We start from the raw sequence: 25541 nt of genomic DNA on the forward strand, positions 1-25541 counted from the left end.
AGAGAAAGACCTGATTGTACGAATCACTGCAGCTTTTGTAGTCGTTAGAAAAGATTATCAAATTTTCAGCCAAGTCTGCAGCAACCGTGTACGTCGTTAGACCGGTGCCATGAACGGTATTTTGCATAATTATTGTAGTATTATTTTATACAAATGAATTAAAACGGAACGTACTAAAACTGGATAAAAACATATTCATACATAACTCCCTTAACGTAACATAAGGCCGTAGCGCTTTAGGAAGACAATTGCGTTTACGGGTTTTTGTACTCAGATGTTTTCTGTTGTTGCAGTGAACAATCATTAGAAGCTTCGTCTATAATTCTGCAACCCCCTGTATAGAACGTATTTAAAGCAATTTACCATCAAACCCATTTGGGACCAAACCACTGTGCCTGTGACATTTTAACGCCCTCTTGAGGCTTTTTAATTGTCACTTTTTAAAAAAAGTTTTCGGAAAGTCAGGGACCACAAAATCCCTTAGGGGATCACGTTTTAGGGATACGGAGTAAATATCTTAAGTAGAGAACATTTCCTTTGATATGTGGAATCGCTTTTATGCCCCCTTTTCTGGTAAAATTTCTTAAAAGAGTAACGGAGGTCACGCATATCAACGCTATCAAGGGATCTGGAAGGTTTTTGTATGGAATGACGGTTTCGTGATCATTGTTTCCAAGCCAGAGGGGTGTTTTATGGAACAATCTAATGTATTGTATGGGACCTTTAACTGAGTTACCTCTCAAACCGAACATGAAAGCGACGTATTTTCGTCCGTACTAAATTGAAAGCTCAAACTACTGGCTCTAAAGTCGTAAATACCGTGTGGTGGACCAAGTTGCCGGACTGTCTGCGGTTAATTAAGGAAGTTCTCGGTTTAAATGCCCCAGAGTTGAATCTATCCATAAATTTTGGAACGGTAGTTACATGTAGATTTACCTAAAGTTCAGTAGATAATTACCGCCACGAGATCTTGTCAGGATTCAGCCAAGTAACTTTCTGACGAATGCTATTTTGTGAAGAAGGCTGCTTCCAGGATGTGATAGACACCATTGCGGGCCTAAGAAAAATTTCAATAGGAACAGTTTCCCACCACACTGGTTAGTAGATTTTAAGCAGGTTTATACATAAACCCAAAGCAGGTCCCTTCAAACGGTCCAAGCGGATCACCGTACATCGGGGACAAACTCTTTACTTTAAAGAGTACATTTTGTTTTCAGCATTATAATATTCTGGACTTGTTATTGGACATGCATAACAATTAAGTAGTTTGCATACTGTCTGCCACTAATGTTAAGCTACAACACTACAGTATTGGCTCTAATTAATATCCGGGATTGTTCTATATTCCCGAACCGTCAATAACAGGGGAACTTGATGGATGGACGCTACGCAATTATTTTGCAGAATTCAATGTATGATCTTACAGGTTAACAGTCTCTGATTTTGTGCAAGTTCGAATATGGAAATATACTCATTTAATTGAAAATTCTCAGTGCATCCAGCAGTTAAAAATATGTTTTACTGCAATGGAATTGTAACGAAACATACGAGGGTTACCCTAGAAGTACCCGACCTGACATATATGTAGTATCAGGATCCAATGGGGTATCAATTTCCAATACTTGCGTAGATATGTTATGATGGTTATATCTACGTAAGGAATCACAGTTCAAGAAATAAAAGCTATAAGTGTGCGTTTATTAACTAAAATAGAGGAACAAAAGAAGGAAGAGTAAGAGGACTGAGGTCTGTTCGTGGTTTTGAGACTGCTCGGGTCAGCCTCTTCCTTTTATCAACTAACTTAACCATTACCTAGGTGTCTGAGTTTCTCGCCCCCGCTTAGTCATCTGGGCACCAGATGTTCAAAGGATCGTCACTCTAATTGTCTTTAAGAACGAGGACGCGGCATTGTTAAATGGAAAGAACTGATACATACATTTAAGAAAATGTCGATGGTTAACTAAATTATGGTGTGATTTGCAATCCTACATATAGATTGCGATTTGTTTTGTTGAAAATTTGGCGATATTTCTCATACCTAACCTTAAAAAGCTTATCTATTGCCTATCTAAAATTTGAGGGTGTTAAGTTGATTTGCGTCTGTTTTAGAACCGTTTTTCATGTTTAACCGTTTTAGATTCAATAAGCCATTTAAAAGGTTTTACTCAATCCAACATTAAAACCGAGTTGGACTCTACTCTGGAAGAATCTGGTCCTTCATTAACAACTGTAAAATATTGGGTGGCAAAGTTTAAATCAGGCTGTAAGAGCTGTTAAGACGAACTCTGTAGTGCGTTGACCCAAAAACACTCCAGATCTGGCCACTTCAGATATAATAACCAAAATCCACAAAAATGTACTGGAAGATAGACATTTCTAAAAGTGCTGTACATTGCATTTTGACCAAAGCGTTGGATATAATAAAGCTATTCGAAAGATGAAGAAGAGAACAAAAACAGCGCTGTGAGAATGTTTCAAGCGAGTTTTTGGCAAAGTTTCCCAGCAATAAACTCGAGTTCTTTGCGTCGATTCATGACCATAGATGAAACATGGGTGCATCGTTTCACAAGCAGTTAAAACAATGGACTCAAAGGGGAGAAAAAATCGGCTCCAAAGAAAGCGAAAACCGTTCCATCTGCAGAAAAGGTGATATCGTCAGCTTTTCGGAATGCACGTGGGATCATTTTTATTGACTATCGCCCAAAAGGGAAAACAATAAACGGAGAATATTATACAATTATATTGAAAACTTTGAATCGGGAATTTAGGAAAAAGCGATCGCATTTGGCGAAAAAGAAAGTCGTATTTCATTACGACAACGCACCAGTGCCCACTTTCGTCTTTGCGATAACCGAAATTAATCAACTTTGTTTCGAACTTTTTCCTCACCCACCCTATTCTCCAGATTTAGCTCCTTCGGAATATTTTGTATTTCCAAATTTGAAAAAATGACGCGGTAGAAAGAAATTTGCCTATAATGCAAGAGTGGCGTTCGAAGTTGATATCTATTTTAAAAGGTTCACTATAAACAGGGATATATAAGACATTGCTGGCAAAAGTGTGTCAATCTCAAAGGAAACTATTCCTCAACTTATTTTTTCTTTAAATGTTAAATCGGGTACTTCTGGGACTATCCTTTTATCCAAATGAATCGTGTAAAACCAGGACAGACCTTTGCTTATCTCAATGAATAAATTTTAGATTAAATAGAGCTGTTATCAATAAGATCATTTGCTAATTAACAATATCACTTTGATTCCCTCGTTTATTATCAGTAATTTTTTATATCTCTTCTTGCTTTACGTTATCCATTCTTGTTAACTTAACTGTCATGGCAAGTAAGGGTCTATTTATGTTTATTGTGGGTTAATCAAATAATTATCATGTATGTTGATATCGATATATCATCATCTAAAGCTATTATTAGCTAGATATCCATGTTTCGAGGCACTGTTGATCAAATATAGTATGCCCGAAATTAATCTTCTATGTATTGGGATATCGGAAATTTTATATCTAATTATTATGTTAGCAATATAATGACGAACATGGAGCGGTTCTAACTATTCAGGCTTTTGAGGAACATTGATTAAACCAAAATAATAAATTTTTAAAAACTATCTTGAGTCTTTCATTTTAGAAGATAATCAAAATTGACTAGGCCAAATAATATGATTACGGTCCTTTACATAACACTGCGTTGTGTGACATACAGTGCTTCCTCATTTGCAGAGATTTACTATTTGAACATAAATGTAAAACTTGAATCGGGAAGTATCAGCAACAGGAAGACAGAGGGTGATGGTGCAGGTATTTCTTGCAGTCTTTAACCTAGCAGCAATAAAATGAATTTTTTCGTCTATACATCATCCACTGGGGATTAATCAAACTAATAACTTATTAAAGTTCAAAACTTGGAACCAGCTTGCAGGTTGCTCCAGCTCTCCAGTGGACTATACGTAAATAGGTAAGAAGGTACATTTTGTTCAAGAAGTGACAGAAAACACGGTTTTTTAAAAGCTCACTAGAAATATCATTCATAGAAAAGATGGTTTGAACGATTCTATTTGCTCCGAGCTAAATTCAAAATGACTTGTATTCCTGAGGTCATTTGGCAATGGACCAAATATTGCAGGGTAAGTTTAACTTAGGTCGTTCGCGAGAAGTGTTCTTACCGTTAACTTTGTTTTCGTGTTTGTTATTTTTTTCTGATGAACTACAAAAAGAAAACTCCCTAACACATAAAATTTCCCCGGATGTTGCAGTAAAATTCGAATTAATCGACGATTCTCGTAATGGGATTGTTTCAATAAAGCCCGTTTGCAATTTTTCATAACAAAGCATCTACAAATCTCTTTTTGACATTTCACTTAACGCCCATTAAACATTATGCCTTTTTATTTTGCTCGTAGCACAGAATGTCAATGGTAGGTAATAGGAAAAATTTTGTCAAATGTGGGAAGTTCGTGTTTCGTTTGTCTTAACTCGAGAAATCTGTAATTCAATTTCCGTCTAAAACTAAACAGAATTTATTTCATTTCCATCTCCTCACCTGCTCTTTACCTAACGAGTTAATTCGTGTGATAACTAAATTAGCTTCGGTACGAAATGATGCAGCTAAACGAATCTCCACAGTGAATGGTCCTCATAGGTATGATTAATGAATGCCCTTTTCAGTTTCCTGTTCCTGACAGCGACGGAACAAGAAGGTTTTAACTGTTAGCATGGGATTAAAACTTCTCAAAATTTTCACCTCTTGTCTCATATTGTTTAATTAACGGTGAGTGTTTCAAGAAGGATTGGGAAAGGATAGTTCCTGTCCTGGTTTTTAATATGATCTGGTTGCTCTTTGGTGTAAAGAAGTTCCAATGGACGACTCCTCACGTTCCTTCTTTTCCATTTCTCCTCTTCGTTGCATGTTTTATAGAAAGATTTATTCAGAGACTTATATCTCTGGTTAATTTCTGGAAAATCTCCTCACGAATTTCTGTTTTGAAGGTTTCTTCAGATACTGAGTCGTGACTTATATTTTCTGATCTAATTCCTCTTATTTTTTCGTTACTTCATTATTTTGGATACATTTGTGACTCGGCTTTCTATCTATATCTAGAATATTTTGTCGCATGCCATAGTCTGCACCTTTAATGGGCGTCAACGCGTTGATAAACCAATCTGCTCGCCTATTGAACATATTAATTCCCTGTTCCATTACATCTAATGGCCACTGCATTTCGTCAAGCCCCCGCTAACCAATCAATTAATGCTCGATCAGTTCAGGCGGCCGAAAAAGCTAATCTCTCAGCTTTGAAACGTGTCCAAGCCATCAATTCTTCTTAATTACCTAGAGATATATGGCGCCCGATGGGCTTTGGAAATAAAACCATGTTTTACGTGCTGCAAGATCGATTATGATGGAAAAAGAATTTAGACTGTTAAAATTTGTTGGGTTGGTTAATGACAAAATATTTGCGGGCCAATATTGACGTGCTGCTGAATGTGCCCCATTTTATTCAAAAATGGTAATGATATTATTGTGGTGTTAAACATTTCTTTAGTTTCATTCCAATTTAAAATTTTTGAACGTAAATCAGAATATTTCAACTTCGCCGAACTCCCTGACGGATTATCTTCGATAAACTTCTTTAACTCCTTCTCGGTTTATTTATAGTCCGGGAGGCGCGGAAAAGTGGAAACCGTAGAAAAACCCCCGATGACAAAGTATTCGCGTCTCCTCGAAAGATAATTTCGAACAGAAAGTAAATCAAAAGAAAATCTAATATAAGGGCTGTCGGTGTCAGATATTAACGACTTTACAACATTTTCTCGGTCTCGCTTGTTGCAAAAAGGCGTCTTGAATGCCCGCCCATCTCGTGATAAAGCGCGAACATAACCGGGAAATTTTGCGAGATCGTAATGACGAGTGCATTTTCATTATATACAACACTGAAAATTGGCATTTCTCAGTTAATCAACTGTTCTCAAAATCACGTTTCCTGTAAGGGCACGGAAAAATACACCATTCGCGTAAGCTCACGGAACAATGCCCTTTTCCGAACTTCTAATATAAATTAGAGTCCATACAAGTTAGTGTCGTCCCTATTTTTGTCAGTCACACTATTACTTACTTTTTATTTTTATAAGTGTCCTTCAGAATTTCAAAATTCAAGCAACTATCTGAAGATATTTTATTAACCTGCACGAGATCGTTATCTCTACCTTTGAGAAGAAGCTGTGCCAGTCAAGAAAATGAATACCAAACGTTTGTAAACACTAAGAAAGTAAGGTACAACATTACATGAACGATATTCCTATTTGCTCATCTGAGAAGGTAATTGAAGGAAAGTTTCAGCTTTATAGAATCGGTTTCTGCAACAAATATAAATAGCTAGGAAAAGGAAAACAGCAGGATTTTCTTGCAAATTTGTTTGCCAATCAAATCAATTTTTGTAGTAAGTAACTCAGTTCGAAGTATTACTTACCGTTGTCAGAGCCTAAAAATTAAGAATCTCATTGTTGACACTTCTAGAATACACTGTCCGGTGCTTACATGGGTTCCCGGAAAAACTGTCACGCACCCATCGAAAAATGCTATTTTCAAACTCCTAATCAAATGTACCATTGAGCGATGGTAAACTTTGTCTGCGCTAATAGTAATAAACTATAGACCAAACGAAATGGGTTACCCGTAGTTGGAAAAATAAAAGTTACCTCCCAGACAATTTTCATAGAAACCCTTAAGTCAATTTAGCAGATTAAACTCTTAAATTTTTATCGAATTTATGCACGTGGTAAAGTTTCGATATAACGGACCTTAGGATGGCTCTAGAAGTTTTACACCTTTGAGATCAATTGTTAGTTTTTTCTTCATCACGTCTTAAAGGCAGCTTAATGGCGTTATAACCATACAATGGGATAACACCATTAGTTAATGATAAAGTTTGGCGTACCTAGTCGAACTAAGACTCAGTTTACCTTAATCTTGAACTTCACGCAATAAACAATGGAATATATATCAAATCCGACACTTAAACCCCAGATCGAATTGAAAACTTCGGACTCAGGGTCAAGTTATTGAGTTTTGCTATGTTTGACGAGAAGATAAAGTTCTTTTTAACTTTAAATTGGAGGCGCAACTTTGCCACCACTTGTGCAAAATATGACATGAACTCACTAAAACTGTTACTGTGTTTTAAAAGTTGCCCAATCTACTGGTGAAATTTAAAATCTCTGTCTACTGATTTAAGCACTTGCCAAGTTAGTTATTTTTAAGTCAGATCCGGATCAGAAAATTTATTCCAATTTCTAGTATAAATTTTTAATTAAAAAAATCATATTTTTTACAGATTTACAGGGTTCTACGGCGAATTCTGAACAGTCGATATTTGATGCCAGCCTATTGGCTTGAGTAAAATGAAGAATAAAAATATAAATCCAAGAACAATTTTATTCAGTAATTAAATAAAATCGATGTTGAGACCAGAGATTATTCTCTCTCTTTCTCTCTAGCATAGTACTTTTTTGTCCTCGAGGAAAATCTTCAAAAGATATCCAGCCTATTTGTCCTGTCGCCTGGATAATGTGGGATTCACCTACTGCGCCTACTCACTAAAAAATATCGGGATTCCGCTACGGGCGCCGGCCCGGAACTGTCCCGTGAGATAAAACATCGGTGAAACTCTAGCATAGTACTAGAACACCACCAGGCGATATAGTACCTGCAGTGGATTCGCTGCACGGTGGTGAGGAACTAGTACCATTCTAACATGACGTCCATTATGATACAAATGTCCATTGCAGCAGTACTTTTGCATATAAAACTGAAACACGAAAAAGTCATCGGTTCTCGTATTGGAAAGTGGTCTTCTGTTATCTACGTTTTAAGCTTAAAATTTCTCGTAGAAGCCGTAAGTGCCAAAAACGGGTAATGGGGCCCAAGCGTGAGATTGGGGTACAAATATCTCTCTAGACTCTCTCTAAAGATGATAAGTCTGCAGCACCGGAGAATTACCCCTAGCATGCGGTAGACTATAAGACACACATAGCCGGACCAAATGCCAGGCCAGGCTTGTTCCTCAGCTCGAAAAAGCTCGAAAAGGAGAGGTTGGAATCCCAGTTTCCATTGTCACCAGAACACAATACTTAAGATAACCCATCACATTGCCTAACAGGATCAAAAAGTTACATAACAATAGACTGATTATGCTCAAGGTGATCAGAGTACTCTAACTTCGTTTAGGCAAGACGTGACAGGACCAATAACGAGGCCATCATGTATTCGTTCGTTCCACGCAAACCACGAAGCTGTCCATCACTGCGTTTTCATTCCAATGTTATCCTCTTAGTGATGTTACCAAGGCTTTGATTTATTGAACTTTATTAACTTTTATCCTGCTAACAATCAAGTATAGAATCCTTTCAAATCAAACATCTGACTAATCCTCAAGCTCTACCTTATTATTTGTGTAAAAACAAGATTTCAGTTGAAGTTCACAGTACACAGATGATTTAGTTTCTTCTGCCATTTTTCGTATTTTAGATTACTTGTGCATTTCCTTTAACTAGTCCATACAACATAATCGACTCTAGCCTTATAGGCGAAAATGACCTACTCATCATTAAGAGCAACTTAAGGCTAATGAATTCTACCTGTTTCGAGTTTTTTTTGCGTTTACATGAGAGTAGGTTCAAAGAAAATGAAGGAAGTACTAAATTACAAAGTGGAAATGGAAACATAAGATAGAGATGAAAATTGACCACAAATAGTTACAAGAGATAGTTGAAGAAATTACTGAAAAAAGTATATTTGAGGATATGAAAATTGATATTTGATCAATTAGAATGCTGAAGCAGATGCTTTAAAGCTCATTTTCTCACTGTTTCTGTATAATGTCATTCTCTATGTATCTGTGATACAGATAATTGAAGGGTTGCAAAGCAGGTCACTCACTTCAGAGCAATTACATTTATTTCTACGTAAACTTTAAATATCCAAACTTAAAATATTTCTCGTAAAAAGTAAATTATAAGTTTAGTAATACACTTCGGTTTATAGGGATCATCGGCGTTTTATCTAGAAATTACTATAAAGATAAATCGATCCTCGTGAGCCGTTGGATACTTCCAAGGATCCTGGATTCACTGAAGGGTCCTCATAGGAATGCTACAGAGATATGCATCTGCCGTCGCAGCTGAATCAATGAGGATAAAATATTGACTTAAGAAAATCTGGATTGAGAAACAAATATTTACTCGAGCTGACTTACTTGAGGATTCGACATATATTACGTCGCGCTGGATTTAATGCAATAAACTTTCCAGGTGTTTGCTGCAAAGCCAGATCCACGCATTTATTAAGATGCGATGGCAGCTGAAGCCAGGTCGATATTTTCTCTAAAGAAAGATAAATTTGTGGATCTTTTATTAGAAGAAATGGTAATTCATTTGTTTCCGAATTTAACATGGAGTGAAGAACGTTTCTCTAATTGAGACCTGCTTTGCAAGAATGTTCCAAGTCGACTTTAGAATAAATAATCCCGCTTAAATTCTGTAATCATAAATCCCTGGAGGCGCTAAAAAGAAATGCAAATTATATCTTGTCTCGATTTATTACTGGGGGAACAAGTAATCCTTTATCAACCCCAGTCGCGTTTGTTCCTGAGTTGCCTTTTGGGATTACATAATCTTAAACAGGAGGATCGATAAATTTAAAAATTAATATTTGCTCAAATTTTTAAGTTACCTTCCTACAAGTTAAGTTTACCTTCTTACAACATAACAACTTACAACTTATGAACATCATACATTTGTGCACAATTAATAATCGAAATTAGTTCTCCCCATTAACAGCGCCCCTAAATTTTCCAATTCAAATACACCCCCAACTCGAAAACTTTCTACCCCCATCCATCTCGTTCTTTTTAAGTGTTTTTACAATTGGTTTGAAAAAACTTTTTTCTTGTGAAAAAGCCGATGGCTTATTGCCTGCAGCTTCATTAGCCTTAATTTAATTTGAATAAAATACCTCAGGAAAATGAGAAGCTAAATGAGGTGTAAATTTTTTGCGGAAAATATTGATGGTGTCTTTTTTTATTATTTCGTCATGCTTTGATAGGGCTTTGATAATAAATATCACGTCGCGCCTATGTAAACAGTAATTAGTACCATATTTGATTGATGCTTTTCGGAGTTTTACGATCGCATAAAACCCACAAACTCTATCTTGGATATGCCCAAATCTTCCCTTCGCTAAGAAATTGGAATGTAAATTCCAGGTAAGTACTTTATGCCACACAAGGCGATTTTCGCAGAAATTTATTCGGGGTCCCAAACGTATATAAAACTATTTGCCGCCATACAGAATAACTCCCGGTTATAAAATCAAATATATCCGGAATATCGTATCCAGACGGTTTTCCCAATTCCGGTTTCCCAAGGGGAAAGCTGCGGAAGGAAATGCATTTGCCGACCTTCCCCACTAAATCTTGAGCGATAATATATTTGCAGATGGAAATGGGGATAGAAGTCTGAGGCGTCTGTTGAGGTGTCAGGTGCTGGAGGGATCGTTGAGGTAACGATTGGAAGATGCCTGGAAGAGATTTTCCAAGGATTTTAGCGCCAAATTTTGCAGATTACTTTAAATTACTAAAAAAAAAATTCGGTGCAATATCTAGATAAGCAACAAAATCTTTCTGAGTAATCATGTTGGTTCAGATTTCTTCAAAGTATCTTATGTTACTAAATATTTTGTCGTCAGTGCAATAGACTTGTCTTGAAAAAATACATGTATAATGTGCTATTCATTTTTCTCTATCTGCCATAAATATACAGATTTCCTATATAAAAATCTAAATTAGGAAGAAAAATATCTCCAAAATCTTCCTCGAAGTAAATAAACTGCTATGATATATCAGATTTGCTATATCCCCTTGAATCTTTTACGGTGACGTCAGCGGGAAATTAGAGATCTTTTTACGTTCTTGGCTCTACCCCAAATATGTTGGATCCGCAGGGCTAGCCTCTTGGATAAGTCCGTATATTTACTGGAAAACCTCGCGCCAAAGGCGGAGGTCCATGAAAGTATATCCAATTTATCATCTTTTTTCCTTACGCGGCTTTCATATATATCTTTTTTCATATAGATTCGTGAGACCCGTTTTTAGGGCCTCCGGATTTTACTTCAGTTAAAAATAAAGTGAAAGTTGTTTTCGAACTATGAATTTGCCATTATAAGTTGAAGTTTTGAAGGGTGTTAGCTCAAACAACAGCAAAAACGGTTGATGAGGTTTTAAAAAGTTACACGGAGAACCACGTACGTGGGGCAGTTGCAGCAAATACCCTTGTCGGCCAGACATACAAAAACGATCAAAAGCAGCTTGAGTGACCTTTCGAGTCGCCGCTCTCGGAGGAAACTCGGGATGAATTGTTACAGGAAACACCGTATCTAGATTTATGGCGACACCAACAGGAATCTACTCGGAATCTCCGTATTATGAGTCATCGTCCGTCGACTAGTGTATAACAAACCCGAACCAGAAGTTACTGATTTAGCAAAAACTGGATGTGTTGAAATAGAGAGTTCTGTAATTTTTATTTGAAACACACATCTCATTTGCGACATTTCATTATTAGCCAATTTCGTCCATTTCATTGGCATTTAAACAGAGTGTTCTCAAAGTTGAGTTATTTGTTTTAACAGCTGGTAAAATCCTCATAGAGAAGTCGATTTACCAAAAATCTTTGATGTGAAAGTTGCCTAAAAATGAACTGACAAGGGAAAATTATTTAGACTTCCTTCGAACAATCTACTAGACTTGTTAGAAGATGTTCTCTTAGATGTGAGACAAAAATACGTGATTTCTACCTGATGGAGATCCATCACATTTCAGACGAAACGTTGACAAACATTTAAATAATGAATTTCCTAATAGATGCATGGGGCGGAACAAACCCATTTCTTGGCCTGTACGTTATCCGGATTTAACGCCCTGCCATTTTTTTCTCTGGGGCTATTTAAAGCACTTAGTTCATCATGAAGGGGAAATAAATAATGTGGAAAAACTACAACAGCGCATTAAAGATGCTTGTGATGATATTCATGGTAACTGGAATTTTATTTTTGTCGCAGTGATTCTTAGGTGCGCCGAGCAAGACTGCGTTAACTGAACCAATAGTGACAATTTTGAGTAATTTTTTTTGGAACAGGATGCTTGTTACCGGTGAGCATAACATAGTTTTTAATTTACTGCAACTTAATCTAATATTTTTTAACTTTCTTATGCGGCAATTTTTACATAAACGATTTTTTGTAAATTGACTTTTCTTTCCGAGTTCTACCAGCTGTTAAAATAAATGACCCAAGTTTGAGAAAACTCTGTATAAAAACGATAAATGTTTGGACATCAGAAATAGGTGTAATCTCGGAATATTAACGTCATCTCAAATGCGCTACTAAAACTATATTTACGATTTGAATATCGAATTTAAATTTGGAATAACAATTTAAAAATATTCAATTTCAAATCTAACAGGGCGATAAAGGTTAGGAGTTTTTAAATTGTCTATGTAGTTTACACAACATTTTGTTTTCTCTTGATTCCTATACTAACCCCCTTACACGCACTCATAAATCGTGTTCAGGGTCAGCAGTTAAGTGGCCTTTAATAATGTACGAGCTCAAATTAAAAAAGCAGTTTTCAGACACGTAAGTTCCTGTACAATCGCAAGGTCGTTCTTAATCATGCAAACAGACGTTGTTTGCGTGATGGAGAAATGCGAATTTTTGATTTAATATTTAAGCCCCCTTTACAACGAACTATGTACTAATTCCTCTATTAATAGAAAATATCGGTCCTTTGAAACACTCTATTAAGATTCGATAAATCTTTCGGAAGGGTTCTCTTGTGAAACTTCGATAATGACAGGTTCTCAAATTATTAGGGACGTCGGTTCGTTTAAGCCAATTTATTCAAACGAGATAAATGGCTCTTCACTGCAGCCTCACTTTATTAGAAGGAAAATTAATGGCTTGCTTAAGAAAAACCTTGTTTGACAAAAAATGTTATGAAAGCTTTTCTAGATTTTAATTAAGCGATGAAATGGCCTGATTGATAATTGCTGTGCGAGTAAAATCCAAAAAGCAATGGAGCTAAAAAACATCTCTCAATGAAGTCAGTTTAAGCCAAAGAATGTTGCAAAGTTTCTCGCATTTCTTAATCGAGTAAACGCCTCATGAAAAATCTTAAATCCAACTTCAGGGAGATTGCAGCTGTTTGTTAAAAATTAAACTGCAACCATTCCGGAAACGGGGCCCAGTTTTCTAAGTTTCCAAGTTGGTAATGGCAAAGTTAAACTTATAATCATATATACTTAAACTGTTATTAGGTTTATGAAGATTTCTTGTTCCAACGACTTCCAAACATAGTCAGAAATGTCGATATTTCATAGCGAAACAAAGTTTGATGCCAATGGAATTATCTTTTAATGTGCAAATAACAAACTCGAAACTTTTCCTTTTCGAAAACTGGAACCAACTCTCGCTGTATCAACTACTTTGCTGTAAATAAAATCAGGTCAACTTTCGGACTATTCCCAAATAGGATTAGATACAAAGAGTGGTAGTGCCTCAAAACAAACTTTAGTTTATTTCTGAGTTTTTCGCCTAATCCGGTTCAATTGTGTTTGGTGTTTGTATTTGTACCCAACGATGCAGGTGCTCTATTTTCTTTCAAAATGAGGTAAAAATTCCGAGTTTCGAGTACGATTTTATTCTACCTCTCTGGATTTAGACTTAAAAGTATGAAAAACTCGATCCCTCAAGTCAAAAACATTTTCCTGGGAACTCCTCTGGCTTGATGCCAAACTTTGCCCTTCGAGTGGCTTTTCGCATTAAAGTTAGTCGGGCTTGGAGGGCTCTGGTTTCTGCAGAGTGGGCAGTAGTCGGAAGTTGCTTATTTTTATTGTTTGCTTTCGGTTTACCTTAGATTTCATTGTTAGTTTTGGAATTGATGAGAATTTTGGGTTTATGACCTATTTGATGCCGCAGTTTATGCTTTTATGATTTTTTAAGCAATTGTGGGGCTTCTGATGTCAAAGAAGAAAACCTTAAATAGTTTTTCTGCAGTATTTATTTATTTACGCTTAGTATTCCTCATAAGTTCCCCATCATTAATGAAGTGCACTCGTAGGCTTATTTCAACAAATGATGGGGTTTTAGAGACATTGCCATGTATCGCTGCAAATCATGTGGACCTCACAGAGGTGAGTTTTGGATTCTCACAAAAATTTTCGGATTCCTATTCCTATTAACTTGATTAATATACCTATAAAAAACTGAAACTAAATTTTTCAGAAAAGTCAGAGGAAACACGGAAACCTGAAATTGACAGGAAAAAATACAAATCAGAAATTCTTAGTAAAAAAGTTGATGAGTGTTGAAGGTACTGAAAACTAATCGATATGTTGTAGACAGGTTTGGTTCAATTTATGTAGATTTCAATTGATTAATATCCAATGTTTTTTCTGATTTAAGGCATAAAACCATTCATTTTACATTAACGACACTTACCACTTTATTGTAAATACCTAGAACTTACCATCCATGTTCGTCTATCTCGGGAAAAAACAAATTAAAGAAACGTAAAGTCACAATTTTTTAGTTTTTATTGAAAAAGCAAATCTGTCAGTTCAGAAAAACAGCACTCATGTCATAATATTTATCGATAGTATTTAACAAAATTATATAAAAATTAACTCGTATTACTGAGAACACGTAATTATAGAACAAGGTAACTTATAATTATGTCGGTTAAGTAGCGCAAAACGTATTTTTTACATTAATTAATAAGTATATTTTTACTCAAACTTAACAATAGTGACTTATCGTTTAAACAAAATGCCTCGCAGCTATGCCATAGTAACAACTTCAAAATACAACGCATCCTAGAATAAATAAACAAATTTCCATGATTGAGTACATCAGCATCTGTCATCAGCAGATATCATTCAGTGCATAATTTTGTACATATAACACCGACTTACTAGTAAAAGACATTGAAGACACCTAGTTAAATTCATTCTGAAAATTTTTCTCTTAATTATAAGTTTCCAATAGAACTGGCGTTGTTTGGGGATTAAATTGCAGGCTTGACTCAGTTTACGCAAAATTAGTTTGTAAATTGTTGGGCTGACATTTATGAAAACATTTTATTGGTCGATAATTTTAAATTGTTATATAATTGGCCTTACGTAGGGGATTTTAACGAAACACGAACACTATATTTCGATGTCAAATAATTCTAGATAAAGACGATTATTGCTTTGAATTCTCATGTACAAATCTACATTTTTGGTCACAAAAGTCTCTAGGTAATCTAACTTACGTTAACTATTCTATAGTGTTTATAAGTCATGATTGTATTTCGCTAAACTTGGTTTTGAGAGCTGAAAAATGACACTAAATTAAAAACATTGATTAGGCTTAGAGTACTTAATTAGCCATTTTTCCATGCTGAATATTGTTTAAATATGACATTAAACATTATAATAACCAATTTATATTCCATGCCTTACACAGAGGGGTTGAAGGGACTCAAATTAGTACATAGCGAGATCTGAAAGGCTTCTGATGGAAATTTTTGAAGTTTTGAAACTCAATTTAGAAATAATTAATATTGGCTTCTTTGATTTATAGAATCCGAGATTTTGTTTTTCTTGTGTAGCAAACCATTATAATTGTAATTATCTTCTTTTAACGTTAAATTGCCTATTATAGATCTATTATTTAATCTATTAGTCAATACCAGTCTTTTTCTTATGTAAGTAACAAGTTTATGAAAATGCTCAAACGAATTAGTGCAAAGGTTGGCATTACTTAATAAAAAAAGTCTTGATGAACTTCACTTATGACCTATTTTTGTCTGCAGCAATAATTGTCTCTTATACACAACTATGTTTACGACTAGATAGAAAATATAGAGACACTTAAGTAGACAATATAAATATCTGTACAACATCGTTAGTAGATTTTATTACGCAGGTTTGGCAAATATGTACAAATTGTGGTTTGCCGTTAGAAGTACAAAATAAATTTACACACTTAAAATCATATCATTAATTTGCTAATCACGATTATAACCTACATTCATATCATTACAATTTAATTCTTATTTCTTCTTTGTCTAGCCCTTCATTTTTTACAGCTAATTGTTATGTATGGCTTCTGATAAAGGCAGTCTATGTCGTTTTAAGGGTTAAAACAGCCGTTTTCAGAAGATAGGGAAGATAAAGCAATAATCTTACAAAATAGAGCACCATTACTTGTTAACTTTGGCAAATGTTGAACTAGCAGCAGATTGTCGAAGGTTTTGTTTAAAATTTGCTACAAATAGGTTTGGTTTGAGGTTGGCAAATGAAAATACTGAAATAAATTGTCAAAAAATCGTAAGACAAGTTACTTGACTAGGTGTAAGAAGTTTTGGCTTTCCCTAGATATTAAAATTACAAATGATGATATTTAGTTATGTGAATATCTAGCTATATTTTAGTTATATAGAAATTAACTATAATAGTAGTAAAGTTAGGAGGAGGGGGATTAAGATACAGTTTGTCGGTGTGTATGCCAAGAGTCGGAAGTTCGTCCCGTAGTCGAAGGGCGGCTGCTAAAAACCTGGACCTAAAACATTCCACACTGTAATGTTTCCAAAGTAAGCTGCCCTCCATTCCCTGGAGATACATAACACGTTATGCTAGGTGTGTTGTTGTTTGTCTGTGTGTTTACTCTGCTGTAATCTGTAAAGGTTTCCATTAGGTCCCTCATGCATAATTGACTCTTCTTTACTAGACATAATGTCTGTGTCCAAGTCGAGCAAGATATCTTTGCGTTCTCTTCATCACACCAATCTTCATGCCCATAAGCTGATCCGCCCCTGATTATTTATATGTATAAAGGCAGATAATTAATATGAAGATCCTGTTGAATCACATAGTGTCAGCCAGTTAAACATGCGTTGAGCTGCGTGTGCGCAAATTTTATTTCTAATAAAAATAAATATGCTCTTGGTGGGCATCTAAGCTATTTATAAGCCTCCAATGAGGTCTTTACCCCATCCATTCATAGATTACCCACCAATCAGCAATACATTGAGGTAATTCTTGAAATGAAATATTTAATTATGAAACTCTTGAATAACGCAATTTATAGAATGTCATCTGATCAAACTTACTTAGTTTTGCTAGTAAACAGCAGCTAGACTTTAGTGATGAAAGGTTATAGGATAGCATTGGTAGCTTGAGCCCAGTATTTTTGATAATGATAATGCGAGATGACAATGAATACCCATTATTCGATAGTCATAGTGTTGAACTATAATTTCCCAAATATGCTACACAAAGTTAGGGTTAATGATTTCGGCTTCAGCAATCTTGTTTCTTCCTTTTTGAAATTCATATTTTAATTCAAAATTATCATCAATTATCCTTAATTAAAGCATTGAAATCAAATTTTATTTACTTTAAATGATGTATCTGAATTAAAATACTACCTACCCATAAAAATAATGAAGAAAAAATATATATATATGGGCGAAATTTAGTACAAAACTGGAGAGAATTTATTTATCTATATTTTAACATAGTCGTAAATTACCAAGTACTCTTTTACAGGGGTTCTCTTTTAGAAAAATTTTTATTTAAAATTTAATATTGAGAACCTCAATAAAAAATAATTAACTACTCCACTTGATTTGTGTTTTTAAGAGTATCACATAAAAAATAAAACATAATGAGTTTGCTATAGTTAATTAAATAACTATTCCGAACTAACCTGAAAGTATGATTGAAATTTATCTGAAATAAATTCAAAATTTCCTCACATTTTTACTGAAAATTTGCAACAAATTTACTTAAAACTATCTTGTTATTTCGTTGACGCATAATGCAACTAACTACTATGAAACTTAATCGGAAATAACATTACTATTCAAACATAAGCGATATTAACACCTCTCCATATTTAGCCGACTTATTATTCTGTTGTTAAATTTATCATGAAGATTTTCTTTCCGTAAAAACCAAGAATATGACGAATAGCCGGACTCTATTCCAAGAAAACAAGATTACAGTTAAAGTTGACAGCGTATTAATAATTTGGCTCTTAAAGCAAGCGCAAACATTAGTGGAACCCTATCACCATTCATTGTTGGTAACATGATTTTAAATCATTTTTAGTGTTGAGCGTCTAATATAAATTGTACTATTTTTGTAGCTGTACAGGTAATTTGCAAATAATGCAAAGGCAGCTCCACACCGAACGCGCTGTGCTGAGTCGAACTGCGCAAAGCTTTAAAATACCGAACTTTTACAGAAATTTTTTTTCTGTGCTTTGTTCCACTTGGTGCGCGCGCACAATATTCTAATTAAAATCAACTCAAAACCATACAGACAGCGTACCTATTTGCAACCTCGTTCGAATCAAATGCTCATGAACAATTTTTTTTTTTTATGTACCGACACTTACCCGATCGCGCTTACTCTAATGACAAAATCACGAAACTTAGCCCGCTTCAGCGCAGATTACCGTTAAAATTTGCGCTCCGCATTGCGCAGCGCAGATTTTAACAGCATGACGCAATCGGTCTAGAGCCGCCTTCGTAATTACTTATAAAGAAAAATCATCAATTACACACAAGTGTACGTAATTAAGCTCCAAATAGTACATAACAATATTGTTGGAGCTGCTACAACCCGAAAGGTCATTACAACTATAAGAACCATGTGATGGTATATCCGTTATGTGCTGCTTCAGAATTTCAGATGTTTCTGGAAATTGGCAAAATTACTAAGATTTCAGTAAGTTTATGATTAAATAGCCAGAAAAGTTCTTATCATTTTAATGTGATTGAACCTAGAAACTTCATACCAAAGGACTGTACACTGCTCGAACTCAAAGCATGTCACTTTGCTTGTTACTTGCCTGCAGTTTGGTTGTAAACTTTCGTCATGTTCGTAACAGGCTTCGTACTATTTCCATAATTTAATTATTCACATGTCAAAGAAACAGAAAATAAACTAAGGATTTTTTCCAATCCTGTGCAACTAAACGTGAAGATGGGAATTTATCTTTAGTTAATTGTTTATTAATCGAGAAATTATAAAAAATTTGACGTTTTTCATAATTTCTATTTTTTTCTCCAAGACACTATACAGTGCAAAGAGGGCAGAAGGATATAAAGAATAAAGAATTCGAACTGATTATAAGCGATTTTGGTGTGTCTGCAGTGCAGAATTCGTGTGGGGAACCATTTCAGTTTCGTTTTACTGCATTCTGAGTTTCGGAAAAAGCACAATGTTATACGGTTGTTGCATGATTGTACATTCTAATCAGGGATGCCCTATATAGAAATATTAAGAGTGAACCTAAATTGCCTGTATTCTAAAGTTGATCATAAAAAAAATCAAAAGTGGGAAATTTCAAAACCATTTTTGGCTTAAAAATCGTTCTGAAAAATCGTGATTCATTTTCCATCATTAATTTATCAGGCATCATGTAGCAACATAGGCTAATAATTTTTACTAATCATTAGAACGGAGCTTGTTTCCACACCAATACATGAAATATCAGTTAAGCCAATTCTAAACTTTTATAATCGGCTATAGAAACTTGTATGCATGTTCAGAAAAGCTTTTTGTGTTATTTTCATGTTCTTTTTTAGAGTACCTACTGGAATGTTCTGGTTTATAAATCGATTAATTGCCCGACGATTTGAATGTACATCTGGTTTCGGGAAAACCAAACTTAGCTGTAGGCATCAAATACCTTCGCTTCAGGCTACGTCTTTAGTGGGTTAAATAAACCCTTAAGGGCAAAATTATGAATGAGCTGGTAATACTGGATCCTATACCATGCGGCTTTAAATTCTCAACCCTCCGTTAACTTTGTAAGAACTTCTTATTTTTTAGAAGTTCAAACACAGTTTTTTTTTATATTAATTACGTCGCTGGTAGCGCAAAAATATCGATTTAGAAAAATTGAAACATTGGCCACGTTATACCTTAAATTAAAGGTCTTTGAAAAATACAGTCAATAGTGTAATGTGGTTCAAAAACTATGGATTAGTTTTTGAGAATATCAAGCTTAAGTTTGGCAAAAAAATGCATTACACGCTCAGTTCGCTAGTACGCAAACAATAAAAAAAGCTTGTTTGTTGATATGAAATTGGTTGAACAAATAGTTTTTGGTTATTTTTATTTATCCTTTAATAAATTATTTGTTAAAAGAAAATTCCCTTCTCCCCGGATAATTTAAAACCTCACGGCATGATAAAATTTGGGCATGATAAATTAACCTGGTAATAAAAAAAACTAACTTGAACTAACCTGCATAATGATAATTGGGTTCTGACTCATACCATGTTTACCATTTGGTTTGAACTTTTTCTTATTTTAAGATGAACAAATCGAGATTAGGGAAAAACCCGAATCCGTCTAATAATATCTAACAGCATTGTTTCACTATTTAAAAAATTGGAAGAAAGCTAGACTAAAATTCAATTCATTTGTAATAGTGTATTGACCGTCTAATATAACCTACCTTCCAACTTCTTATTCACTTTCTAATTCTCTCATCGCCACTATTAGAACGCATCAATATTCTCTCCCCAAACCAAAGCCTTAATCACAATTTTCCACCAAACCTTACACCCAAGTTTCCAATCAGAAACTTGTAGTCGTTAATCTGCTACTAGTAAGGTCCACTCAAAGTGTTGATCCAAAATCCGAACTTCGCCTATCCACATTATGTTTTAAATAGGTTTCCGAAAACACACTACGAGTCCGGTCCTCATACCTCATACTCGGTCTCCTTTGATCAATATAATTCAGATCAGAAGGAGGCCGTCGACACAATGAACAAAAAGCACACTGAAGGGTGTTCTTGAACGCCTCTCGGAAATCCTTATTGAAGTAGGCATAGATTAGTGGATTGAGGGTGGAGTTGAAGTAGCCAATCCAGAAGAGCATCGCTACCACTACGTGAGGGCACTCGCAACTGGTGCAGAATGTAACGCTGTCGTACCAGAGGAAAAACGGAAGCCAGCAGAGTATGAAAATTCCTGGAAATGTTGACAAATTTTGAAAGGGCTTTAGAGAAATTTCGTTGAGCTTACCCATGATAATGCCTAAAGTTCGGGCAGCCTTATGTTCTCTCTTCATTTTGCTAATGCTTCGTTCCCTTGTGGGAGTGTGATGCAGATCCTGATTGATCTCGTGAAGAGTTAATGTCTTGGAAGACCCGCCAGAATTAGACATCATGTCCCCGTTGGTATTATTAGCGTGCAGCAGCATTGCTGCCCCATGTCGATTGAACATTTCCTTCTCCTGCCTACAATAAAAAAACACAAATTAATTCATTTCACAGTAATGAATAAAATCATACCTGTTAGCTTCTCTAAATACCATCGAATACATGTAAATCATGACGGAGCCAGGAACCCAGAAACTTATACAACTACTGATCACAGCGTATGCTTGGTTGACGACGAAGATGCACACATCTGGATTTACTCTGCGGTACTCTTGGTGATTTTTGGTGGTGTACCAGCCCATGAAGATTGGAAGGAAGCTGATAAATGCCGGACTCACCCAAATAGACACCAATATGAAAGCTACTAGTTTCTTAGTCATGAGCAGCGAGTATTTTAAAGGTTTACATATTGCGTAGTACCTGAAAGCAATAATCACATTAGATCATTTTTTCAAATTATATTATTACTGTTACCTATCTATACTGATAGCACATAGATGTAAAATAGAAACAGTGGAAAAGTACACGTCCAGACTGTTCCAAACATCACATAAAGTGTAGCTGAAGAGCCAACTATTGAAAATCTCGACACTAGCATTGAAACTCATCGCGAACATCGCCACGAGCATGTCCGCTAAAGCTAGTGATATGACGTAATAGTTTGTGATGACACGTAGTTTTCTGTGACGCATGACCGACACTATGACGAGGAGGTTACCGAAAATGGAGGCGATGATGATGCTGCCCATGATTGTCGCTTTGATGAAGAGCAAGAGGTTGTTCCCAATATCGTCATCGGAGGCTTCATTTTGGGGATTTTTGATCGAGCTGTTCAACATTGAGGTGGTGTTCTCTGGAATGAGTGGAATTAACTGGAGCTAACTACCAATGTATCAAACACACTTGAGTAGTCCATCCCATATAAATCTCTATTCACAACGACAAGCGTCCAAATTGCGAGTGACTATTGCGGATTGATAGATCCCCATTTTATTGGAAGATAAATTTTATTTAGTTGACCCCCTGAATCTGGCCATCTGATTGCCCGTCGAGGTGCCCAAGACTGAAAAGAGAAAGTGTTTTGGTTAATGGAGCATGATTAATTCTCGTCTGTCTTTTTTATAGCTACGATGGGGGCAATTTGAGAATAGGAAGAAAGTAGCCTTGCTTGTGATAAATTTCAGCCGAAACGGCGCTCACGTTCTACTAACCGTTAAGTTAAAATTTATCAAGCATTCCAGTAACTGCAATTTTTAATATGGGGCACTGATGTAATTATTTGACGAAATTGTGTTTTGATCTCTTGGTCGATCAAACATTTCTAATTGTATTATATTTAAATTTAGTTTGGACTCATCAGAGACCGGAGTTTCCGGGAAGGTCGGGTGGTGAGGACCTCTTCGGATTCGACCTTTTTTATTAACATCGTTTTTTATTGAAACGTCTTCTCTCAAATGTCATGGGGGACCTTTCCTGTCGGCCCTTAAACCGTAATTAAATTCCAGCCCCAAACAGAGACAGGGCCAAATAAAGGGCCAAATTCCAAGCGATTAAATATTTTTGTTCCTTTCTAAGCGCATAGAATTTGACTGCTCTTGGGATGTGGATACAGAAATTTAAATTTGCTCAAGTGTTTAATAAAAGAAACCTATCGCACACTTAACTCTACATAACTACATATATATATATATATATGTTTAGTTATGTCGAGTCAAGTAAACTTCTAACAAAGATTATGTAGTCAAATAGTAAAAGATTCTATGAAGAAGAGAAAAAGTGATCTGAAGTGAAATTCAGAGAAGGAAAAATTTGAAGTGAGAAATGCATTTTCTAGCATGATTCATTGGAAAATATCATTGATTTCATGGAAGGATAACGAATTCTTGAAATTCATATTTTCCAGACAAATTTTTATAGCTTTAATGGCAGGAAAGTACAAAGTCGTTGAAAACAAATTTTCCATGGAAGAACATTATTGAAAGTTATATTTCTGGGATTATTACCATTGGCCTAGATTTTGAAATAGTCAAAAGAGCTTAATGGGAAAATATTATGCATAAAGAGCTCATGACTCGACCGCATTTCACGCAGTAGATGACCATATATCTCTCTCTTTATGGCTTAAATACAATCTGAAATATTCAAAGCTGCCGCTTGTGAAAATGAAATTCCTGCCTGCAAGATCCATTCTGGGATGCTTTTTAGGGCCTGGATTAGCATATTTAGGGGTATTATTGCTAGTTTTGTTGTCCAACTTGAAAGACCTATTTTGTGATATAATAAGGGTTAAGGAAGAAATAATATTCATGTGGGTTGATGTGTGATCTAAATTCGAAAAATAAGCCCATTTCCCTAACTATGGCATAATCCATTTCCTCATTTAGTATACAGGAAATAAATTCATTTTCGTGCTAATTATAGTTTTTTAACCTTCGGGATAGATTACACGTGCCCTATACTAATTTGATCTGTCCCAATTAGTTTTTTAGGCCACATTATCTGCTCTGCCTGATTTACAATATTTCGTTTCAGTCAAATTTCTTTTAAGATTCCCGCATTTACATAATAGCAGCGTTATGAAATTTCGCAGCAACAATTAAAAAGCAATTTTCCGCTAATAAGTCAAACTTAGAGAGTGCAATTAGATCCTAATGACATTATAATACCCCCAGTAACGAGTTTTTGAGAACAACAATTAACACTTAACATGATTCCTAGCGCATTAGAGTTCCAAAAAAACTTTTACTGAATCTACGCCCATAAAAGTCCACATTTCTTTTTATGTATTTCTGAGTCAAATCAGCAATTTCACGATTCCTTCCCGAAATCGGTTTAAAGAAACTTTCCAGACAATCATGGAAAAAGCGTCGGAAAAAACTATGGAAGTGCTGGCAGTGTTGTCGGTCTATTGTATCATTGTGGATTAAGCTAACGGGAGTGATAGCTCCTTTTTGCCGATTCCTCTCCATTGTTACCCAGAATTTCTCCGAGCGATTATGCAAACCCATTCAATGAAGTTTGACCGAAATGGAGCATTATACTACTCGCAATTTCTAGAGGTAAGAATTTCCAGTCCATAAAGTTTTATTGCCGAACCTACACGAGATGCCTAATATGTATAAAAACTACAGGCGCAGATGCATCTAGGCAAACTTGCAAGAACTTAATATCAGGTTTATCTTATTCAGAGAATGATTTACGTTGCTTTCTCCCTTCAAGCAGGAGGGTGGATACGCATCCGGGTGAATTTATCTCACAAAGTTTCAGGCATATACATGAGAATTGAGTTGCACCCTGTTTAAAGTGAAATATCCCCTATGGATGTCAGCACCTGTAGGGTTAAATTGGGTTGGAAGACGAATCAGCATACTTGAAACTATTGTGAGGTAAATTTGAGGCTTTTAAGATACGAATTGAAATTTAAATTTCTGAATATTCGAGTTCATTCGAGGGTTTGATAATTTTTTATTTTCAGATGAATGAGAAATTGTCTGAAAATTGGATTGACGTGTTGGGGATGGGGATGGAGGTGAGGAATATGTATTAAAACCTCAATACAGGGCATTCCAGCAAAAAGTGCCCACACAGGGGGGTTCTTATTCAAAAAAAAAAAAAAAAAAACGTTAATTTTGATAGTGAAGAAGATATAATTTCGTGAAAAGTTGTTTTTGAAATGTCACGCCTCTACCCCTTAAAGTCACCCCTTTAAAATTTTCAAATTAGAATTGAAATTGTGTCATAACTCGCTTGAAATTTTACTCTCTACATGGTTGTGCTTTTATTTTTCATTTTTGTACCTCAGTATTGTAGAAATTAAACAAAAACCAAATAACTTGATTTCAACCATTTTTATTGATATTTTATTTATTCTAGCACAATAAATCTTAAAAGTTACTTCCATTAACTTCCATGCACAAATACAAATGATCCCCAAACCGTCGTCGCACATTATCTAACATTTGTGGCGATATTAACCTGCACACATGGACGATTCGGGCAAATAACTCTTCTAGAAATTAAGTTGTGTGTCATAGATTTTGTTCTTTAAATGTCCCCATGAGAAAAAATCCAGAGAACCAAGGTCAGGGGATATCGCCGACCACCCCACTGGATCTCTTCTGCCGATGCATCTTCCAGGTAATTCTTCATCTAGAAATTGTCAGACAGCAGAAGTATAGTATAGAAGTCCTCCATACATTTAAAAAATTAATTTTTGTTCTAAGAAGTTGTCGATTATGGATTTCTC

General features: G+C 35.4%; 1 protein-coding gene across 2 annotated transcripts in view; it reads right to left on the reverse strand.

Moving 5' to 3' along the window:
• Positions 1 to 14640: 14640 nt before the first annotated feature.
• The window catches only part of Octbeta2R (Octopamine beta2 receptor), a 109777-nt gene continuing 98876 nt past the window's right edge, over positions 14641 to 25541 (reverse strand). For both annotated transcript variants that reach the window (XM_066285859.1, XM_066285870.1), the window contains 5 exons: positions 22199 to 22358; positions 21770 to 22148; positions 21428 to 21715; positions 21159 to 21373; positions 14641 to 21104 (listed from right to left, as the gene is read on the reverse strand). In XM_066285859.1, the coding sequence (XP_066141956.1) occupies positions 20749 to 21104; positions 21159 to 21373; positions 21428 to 21715; positions 21770 to 22148; positions 22199 to 22211 (1251 nt within the window). In that variant the 5' untranslated portion in view covers positions 22212 to 22358 and the 3' untranslated portion in view covers positions 14641 to 20748. The remainder of the gene's footprint in view (positions 21105 to 21158; positions 21374 to 21427; positions 21716 to 21769; positions 22149 to 22198; positions 22359 to 25541) is intronic.

The sequence above is a fragment of the Euwallacea fornicatus genome, chromosome 1, assembly GCF_040115645.1.
Source record: "Euwallacea fornicatus isolate EFF26 chromosome 1, ASM4011564v1, whole genome shotgun sequence".
Lineage (NCBI taxonomy): Eukaryota > Metazoa > Arthropoda > Insecta > Coleoptera > Curculionidae > Euwallacea > Euwallacea fornicatus.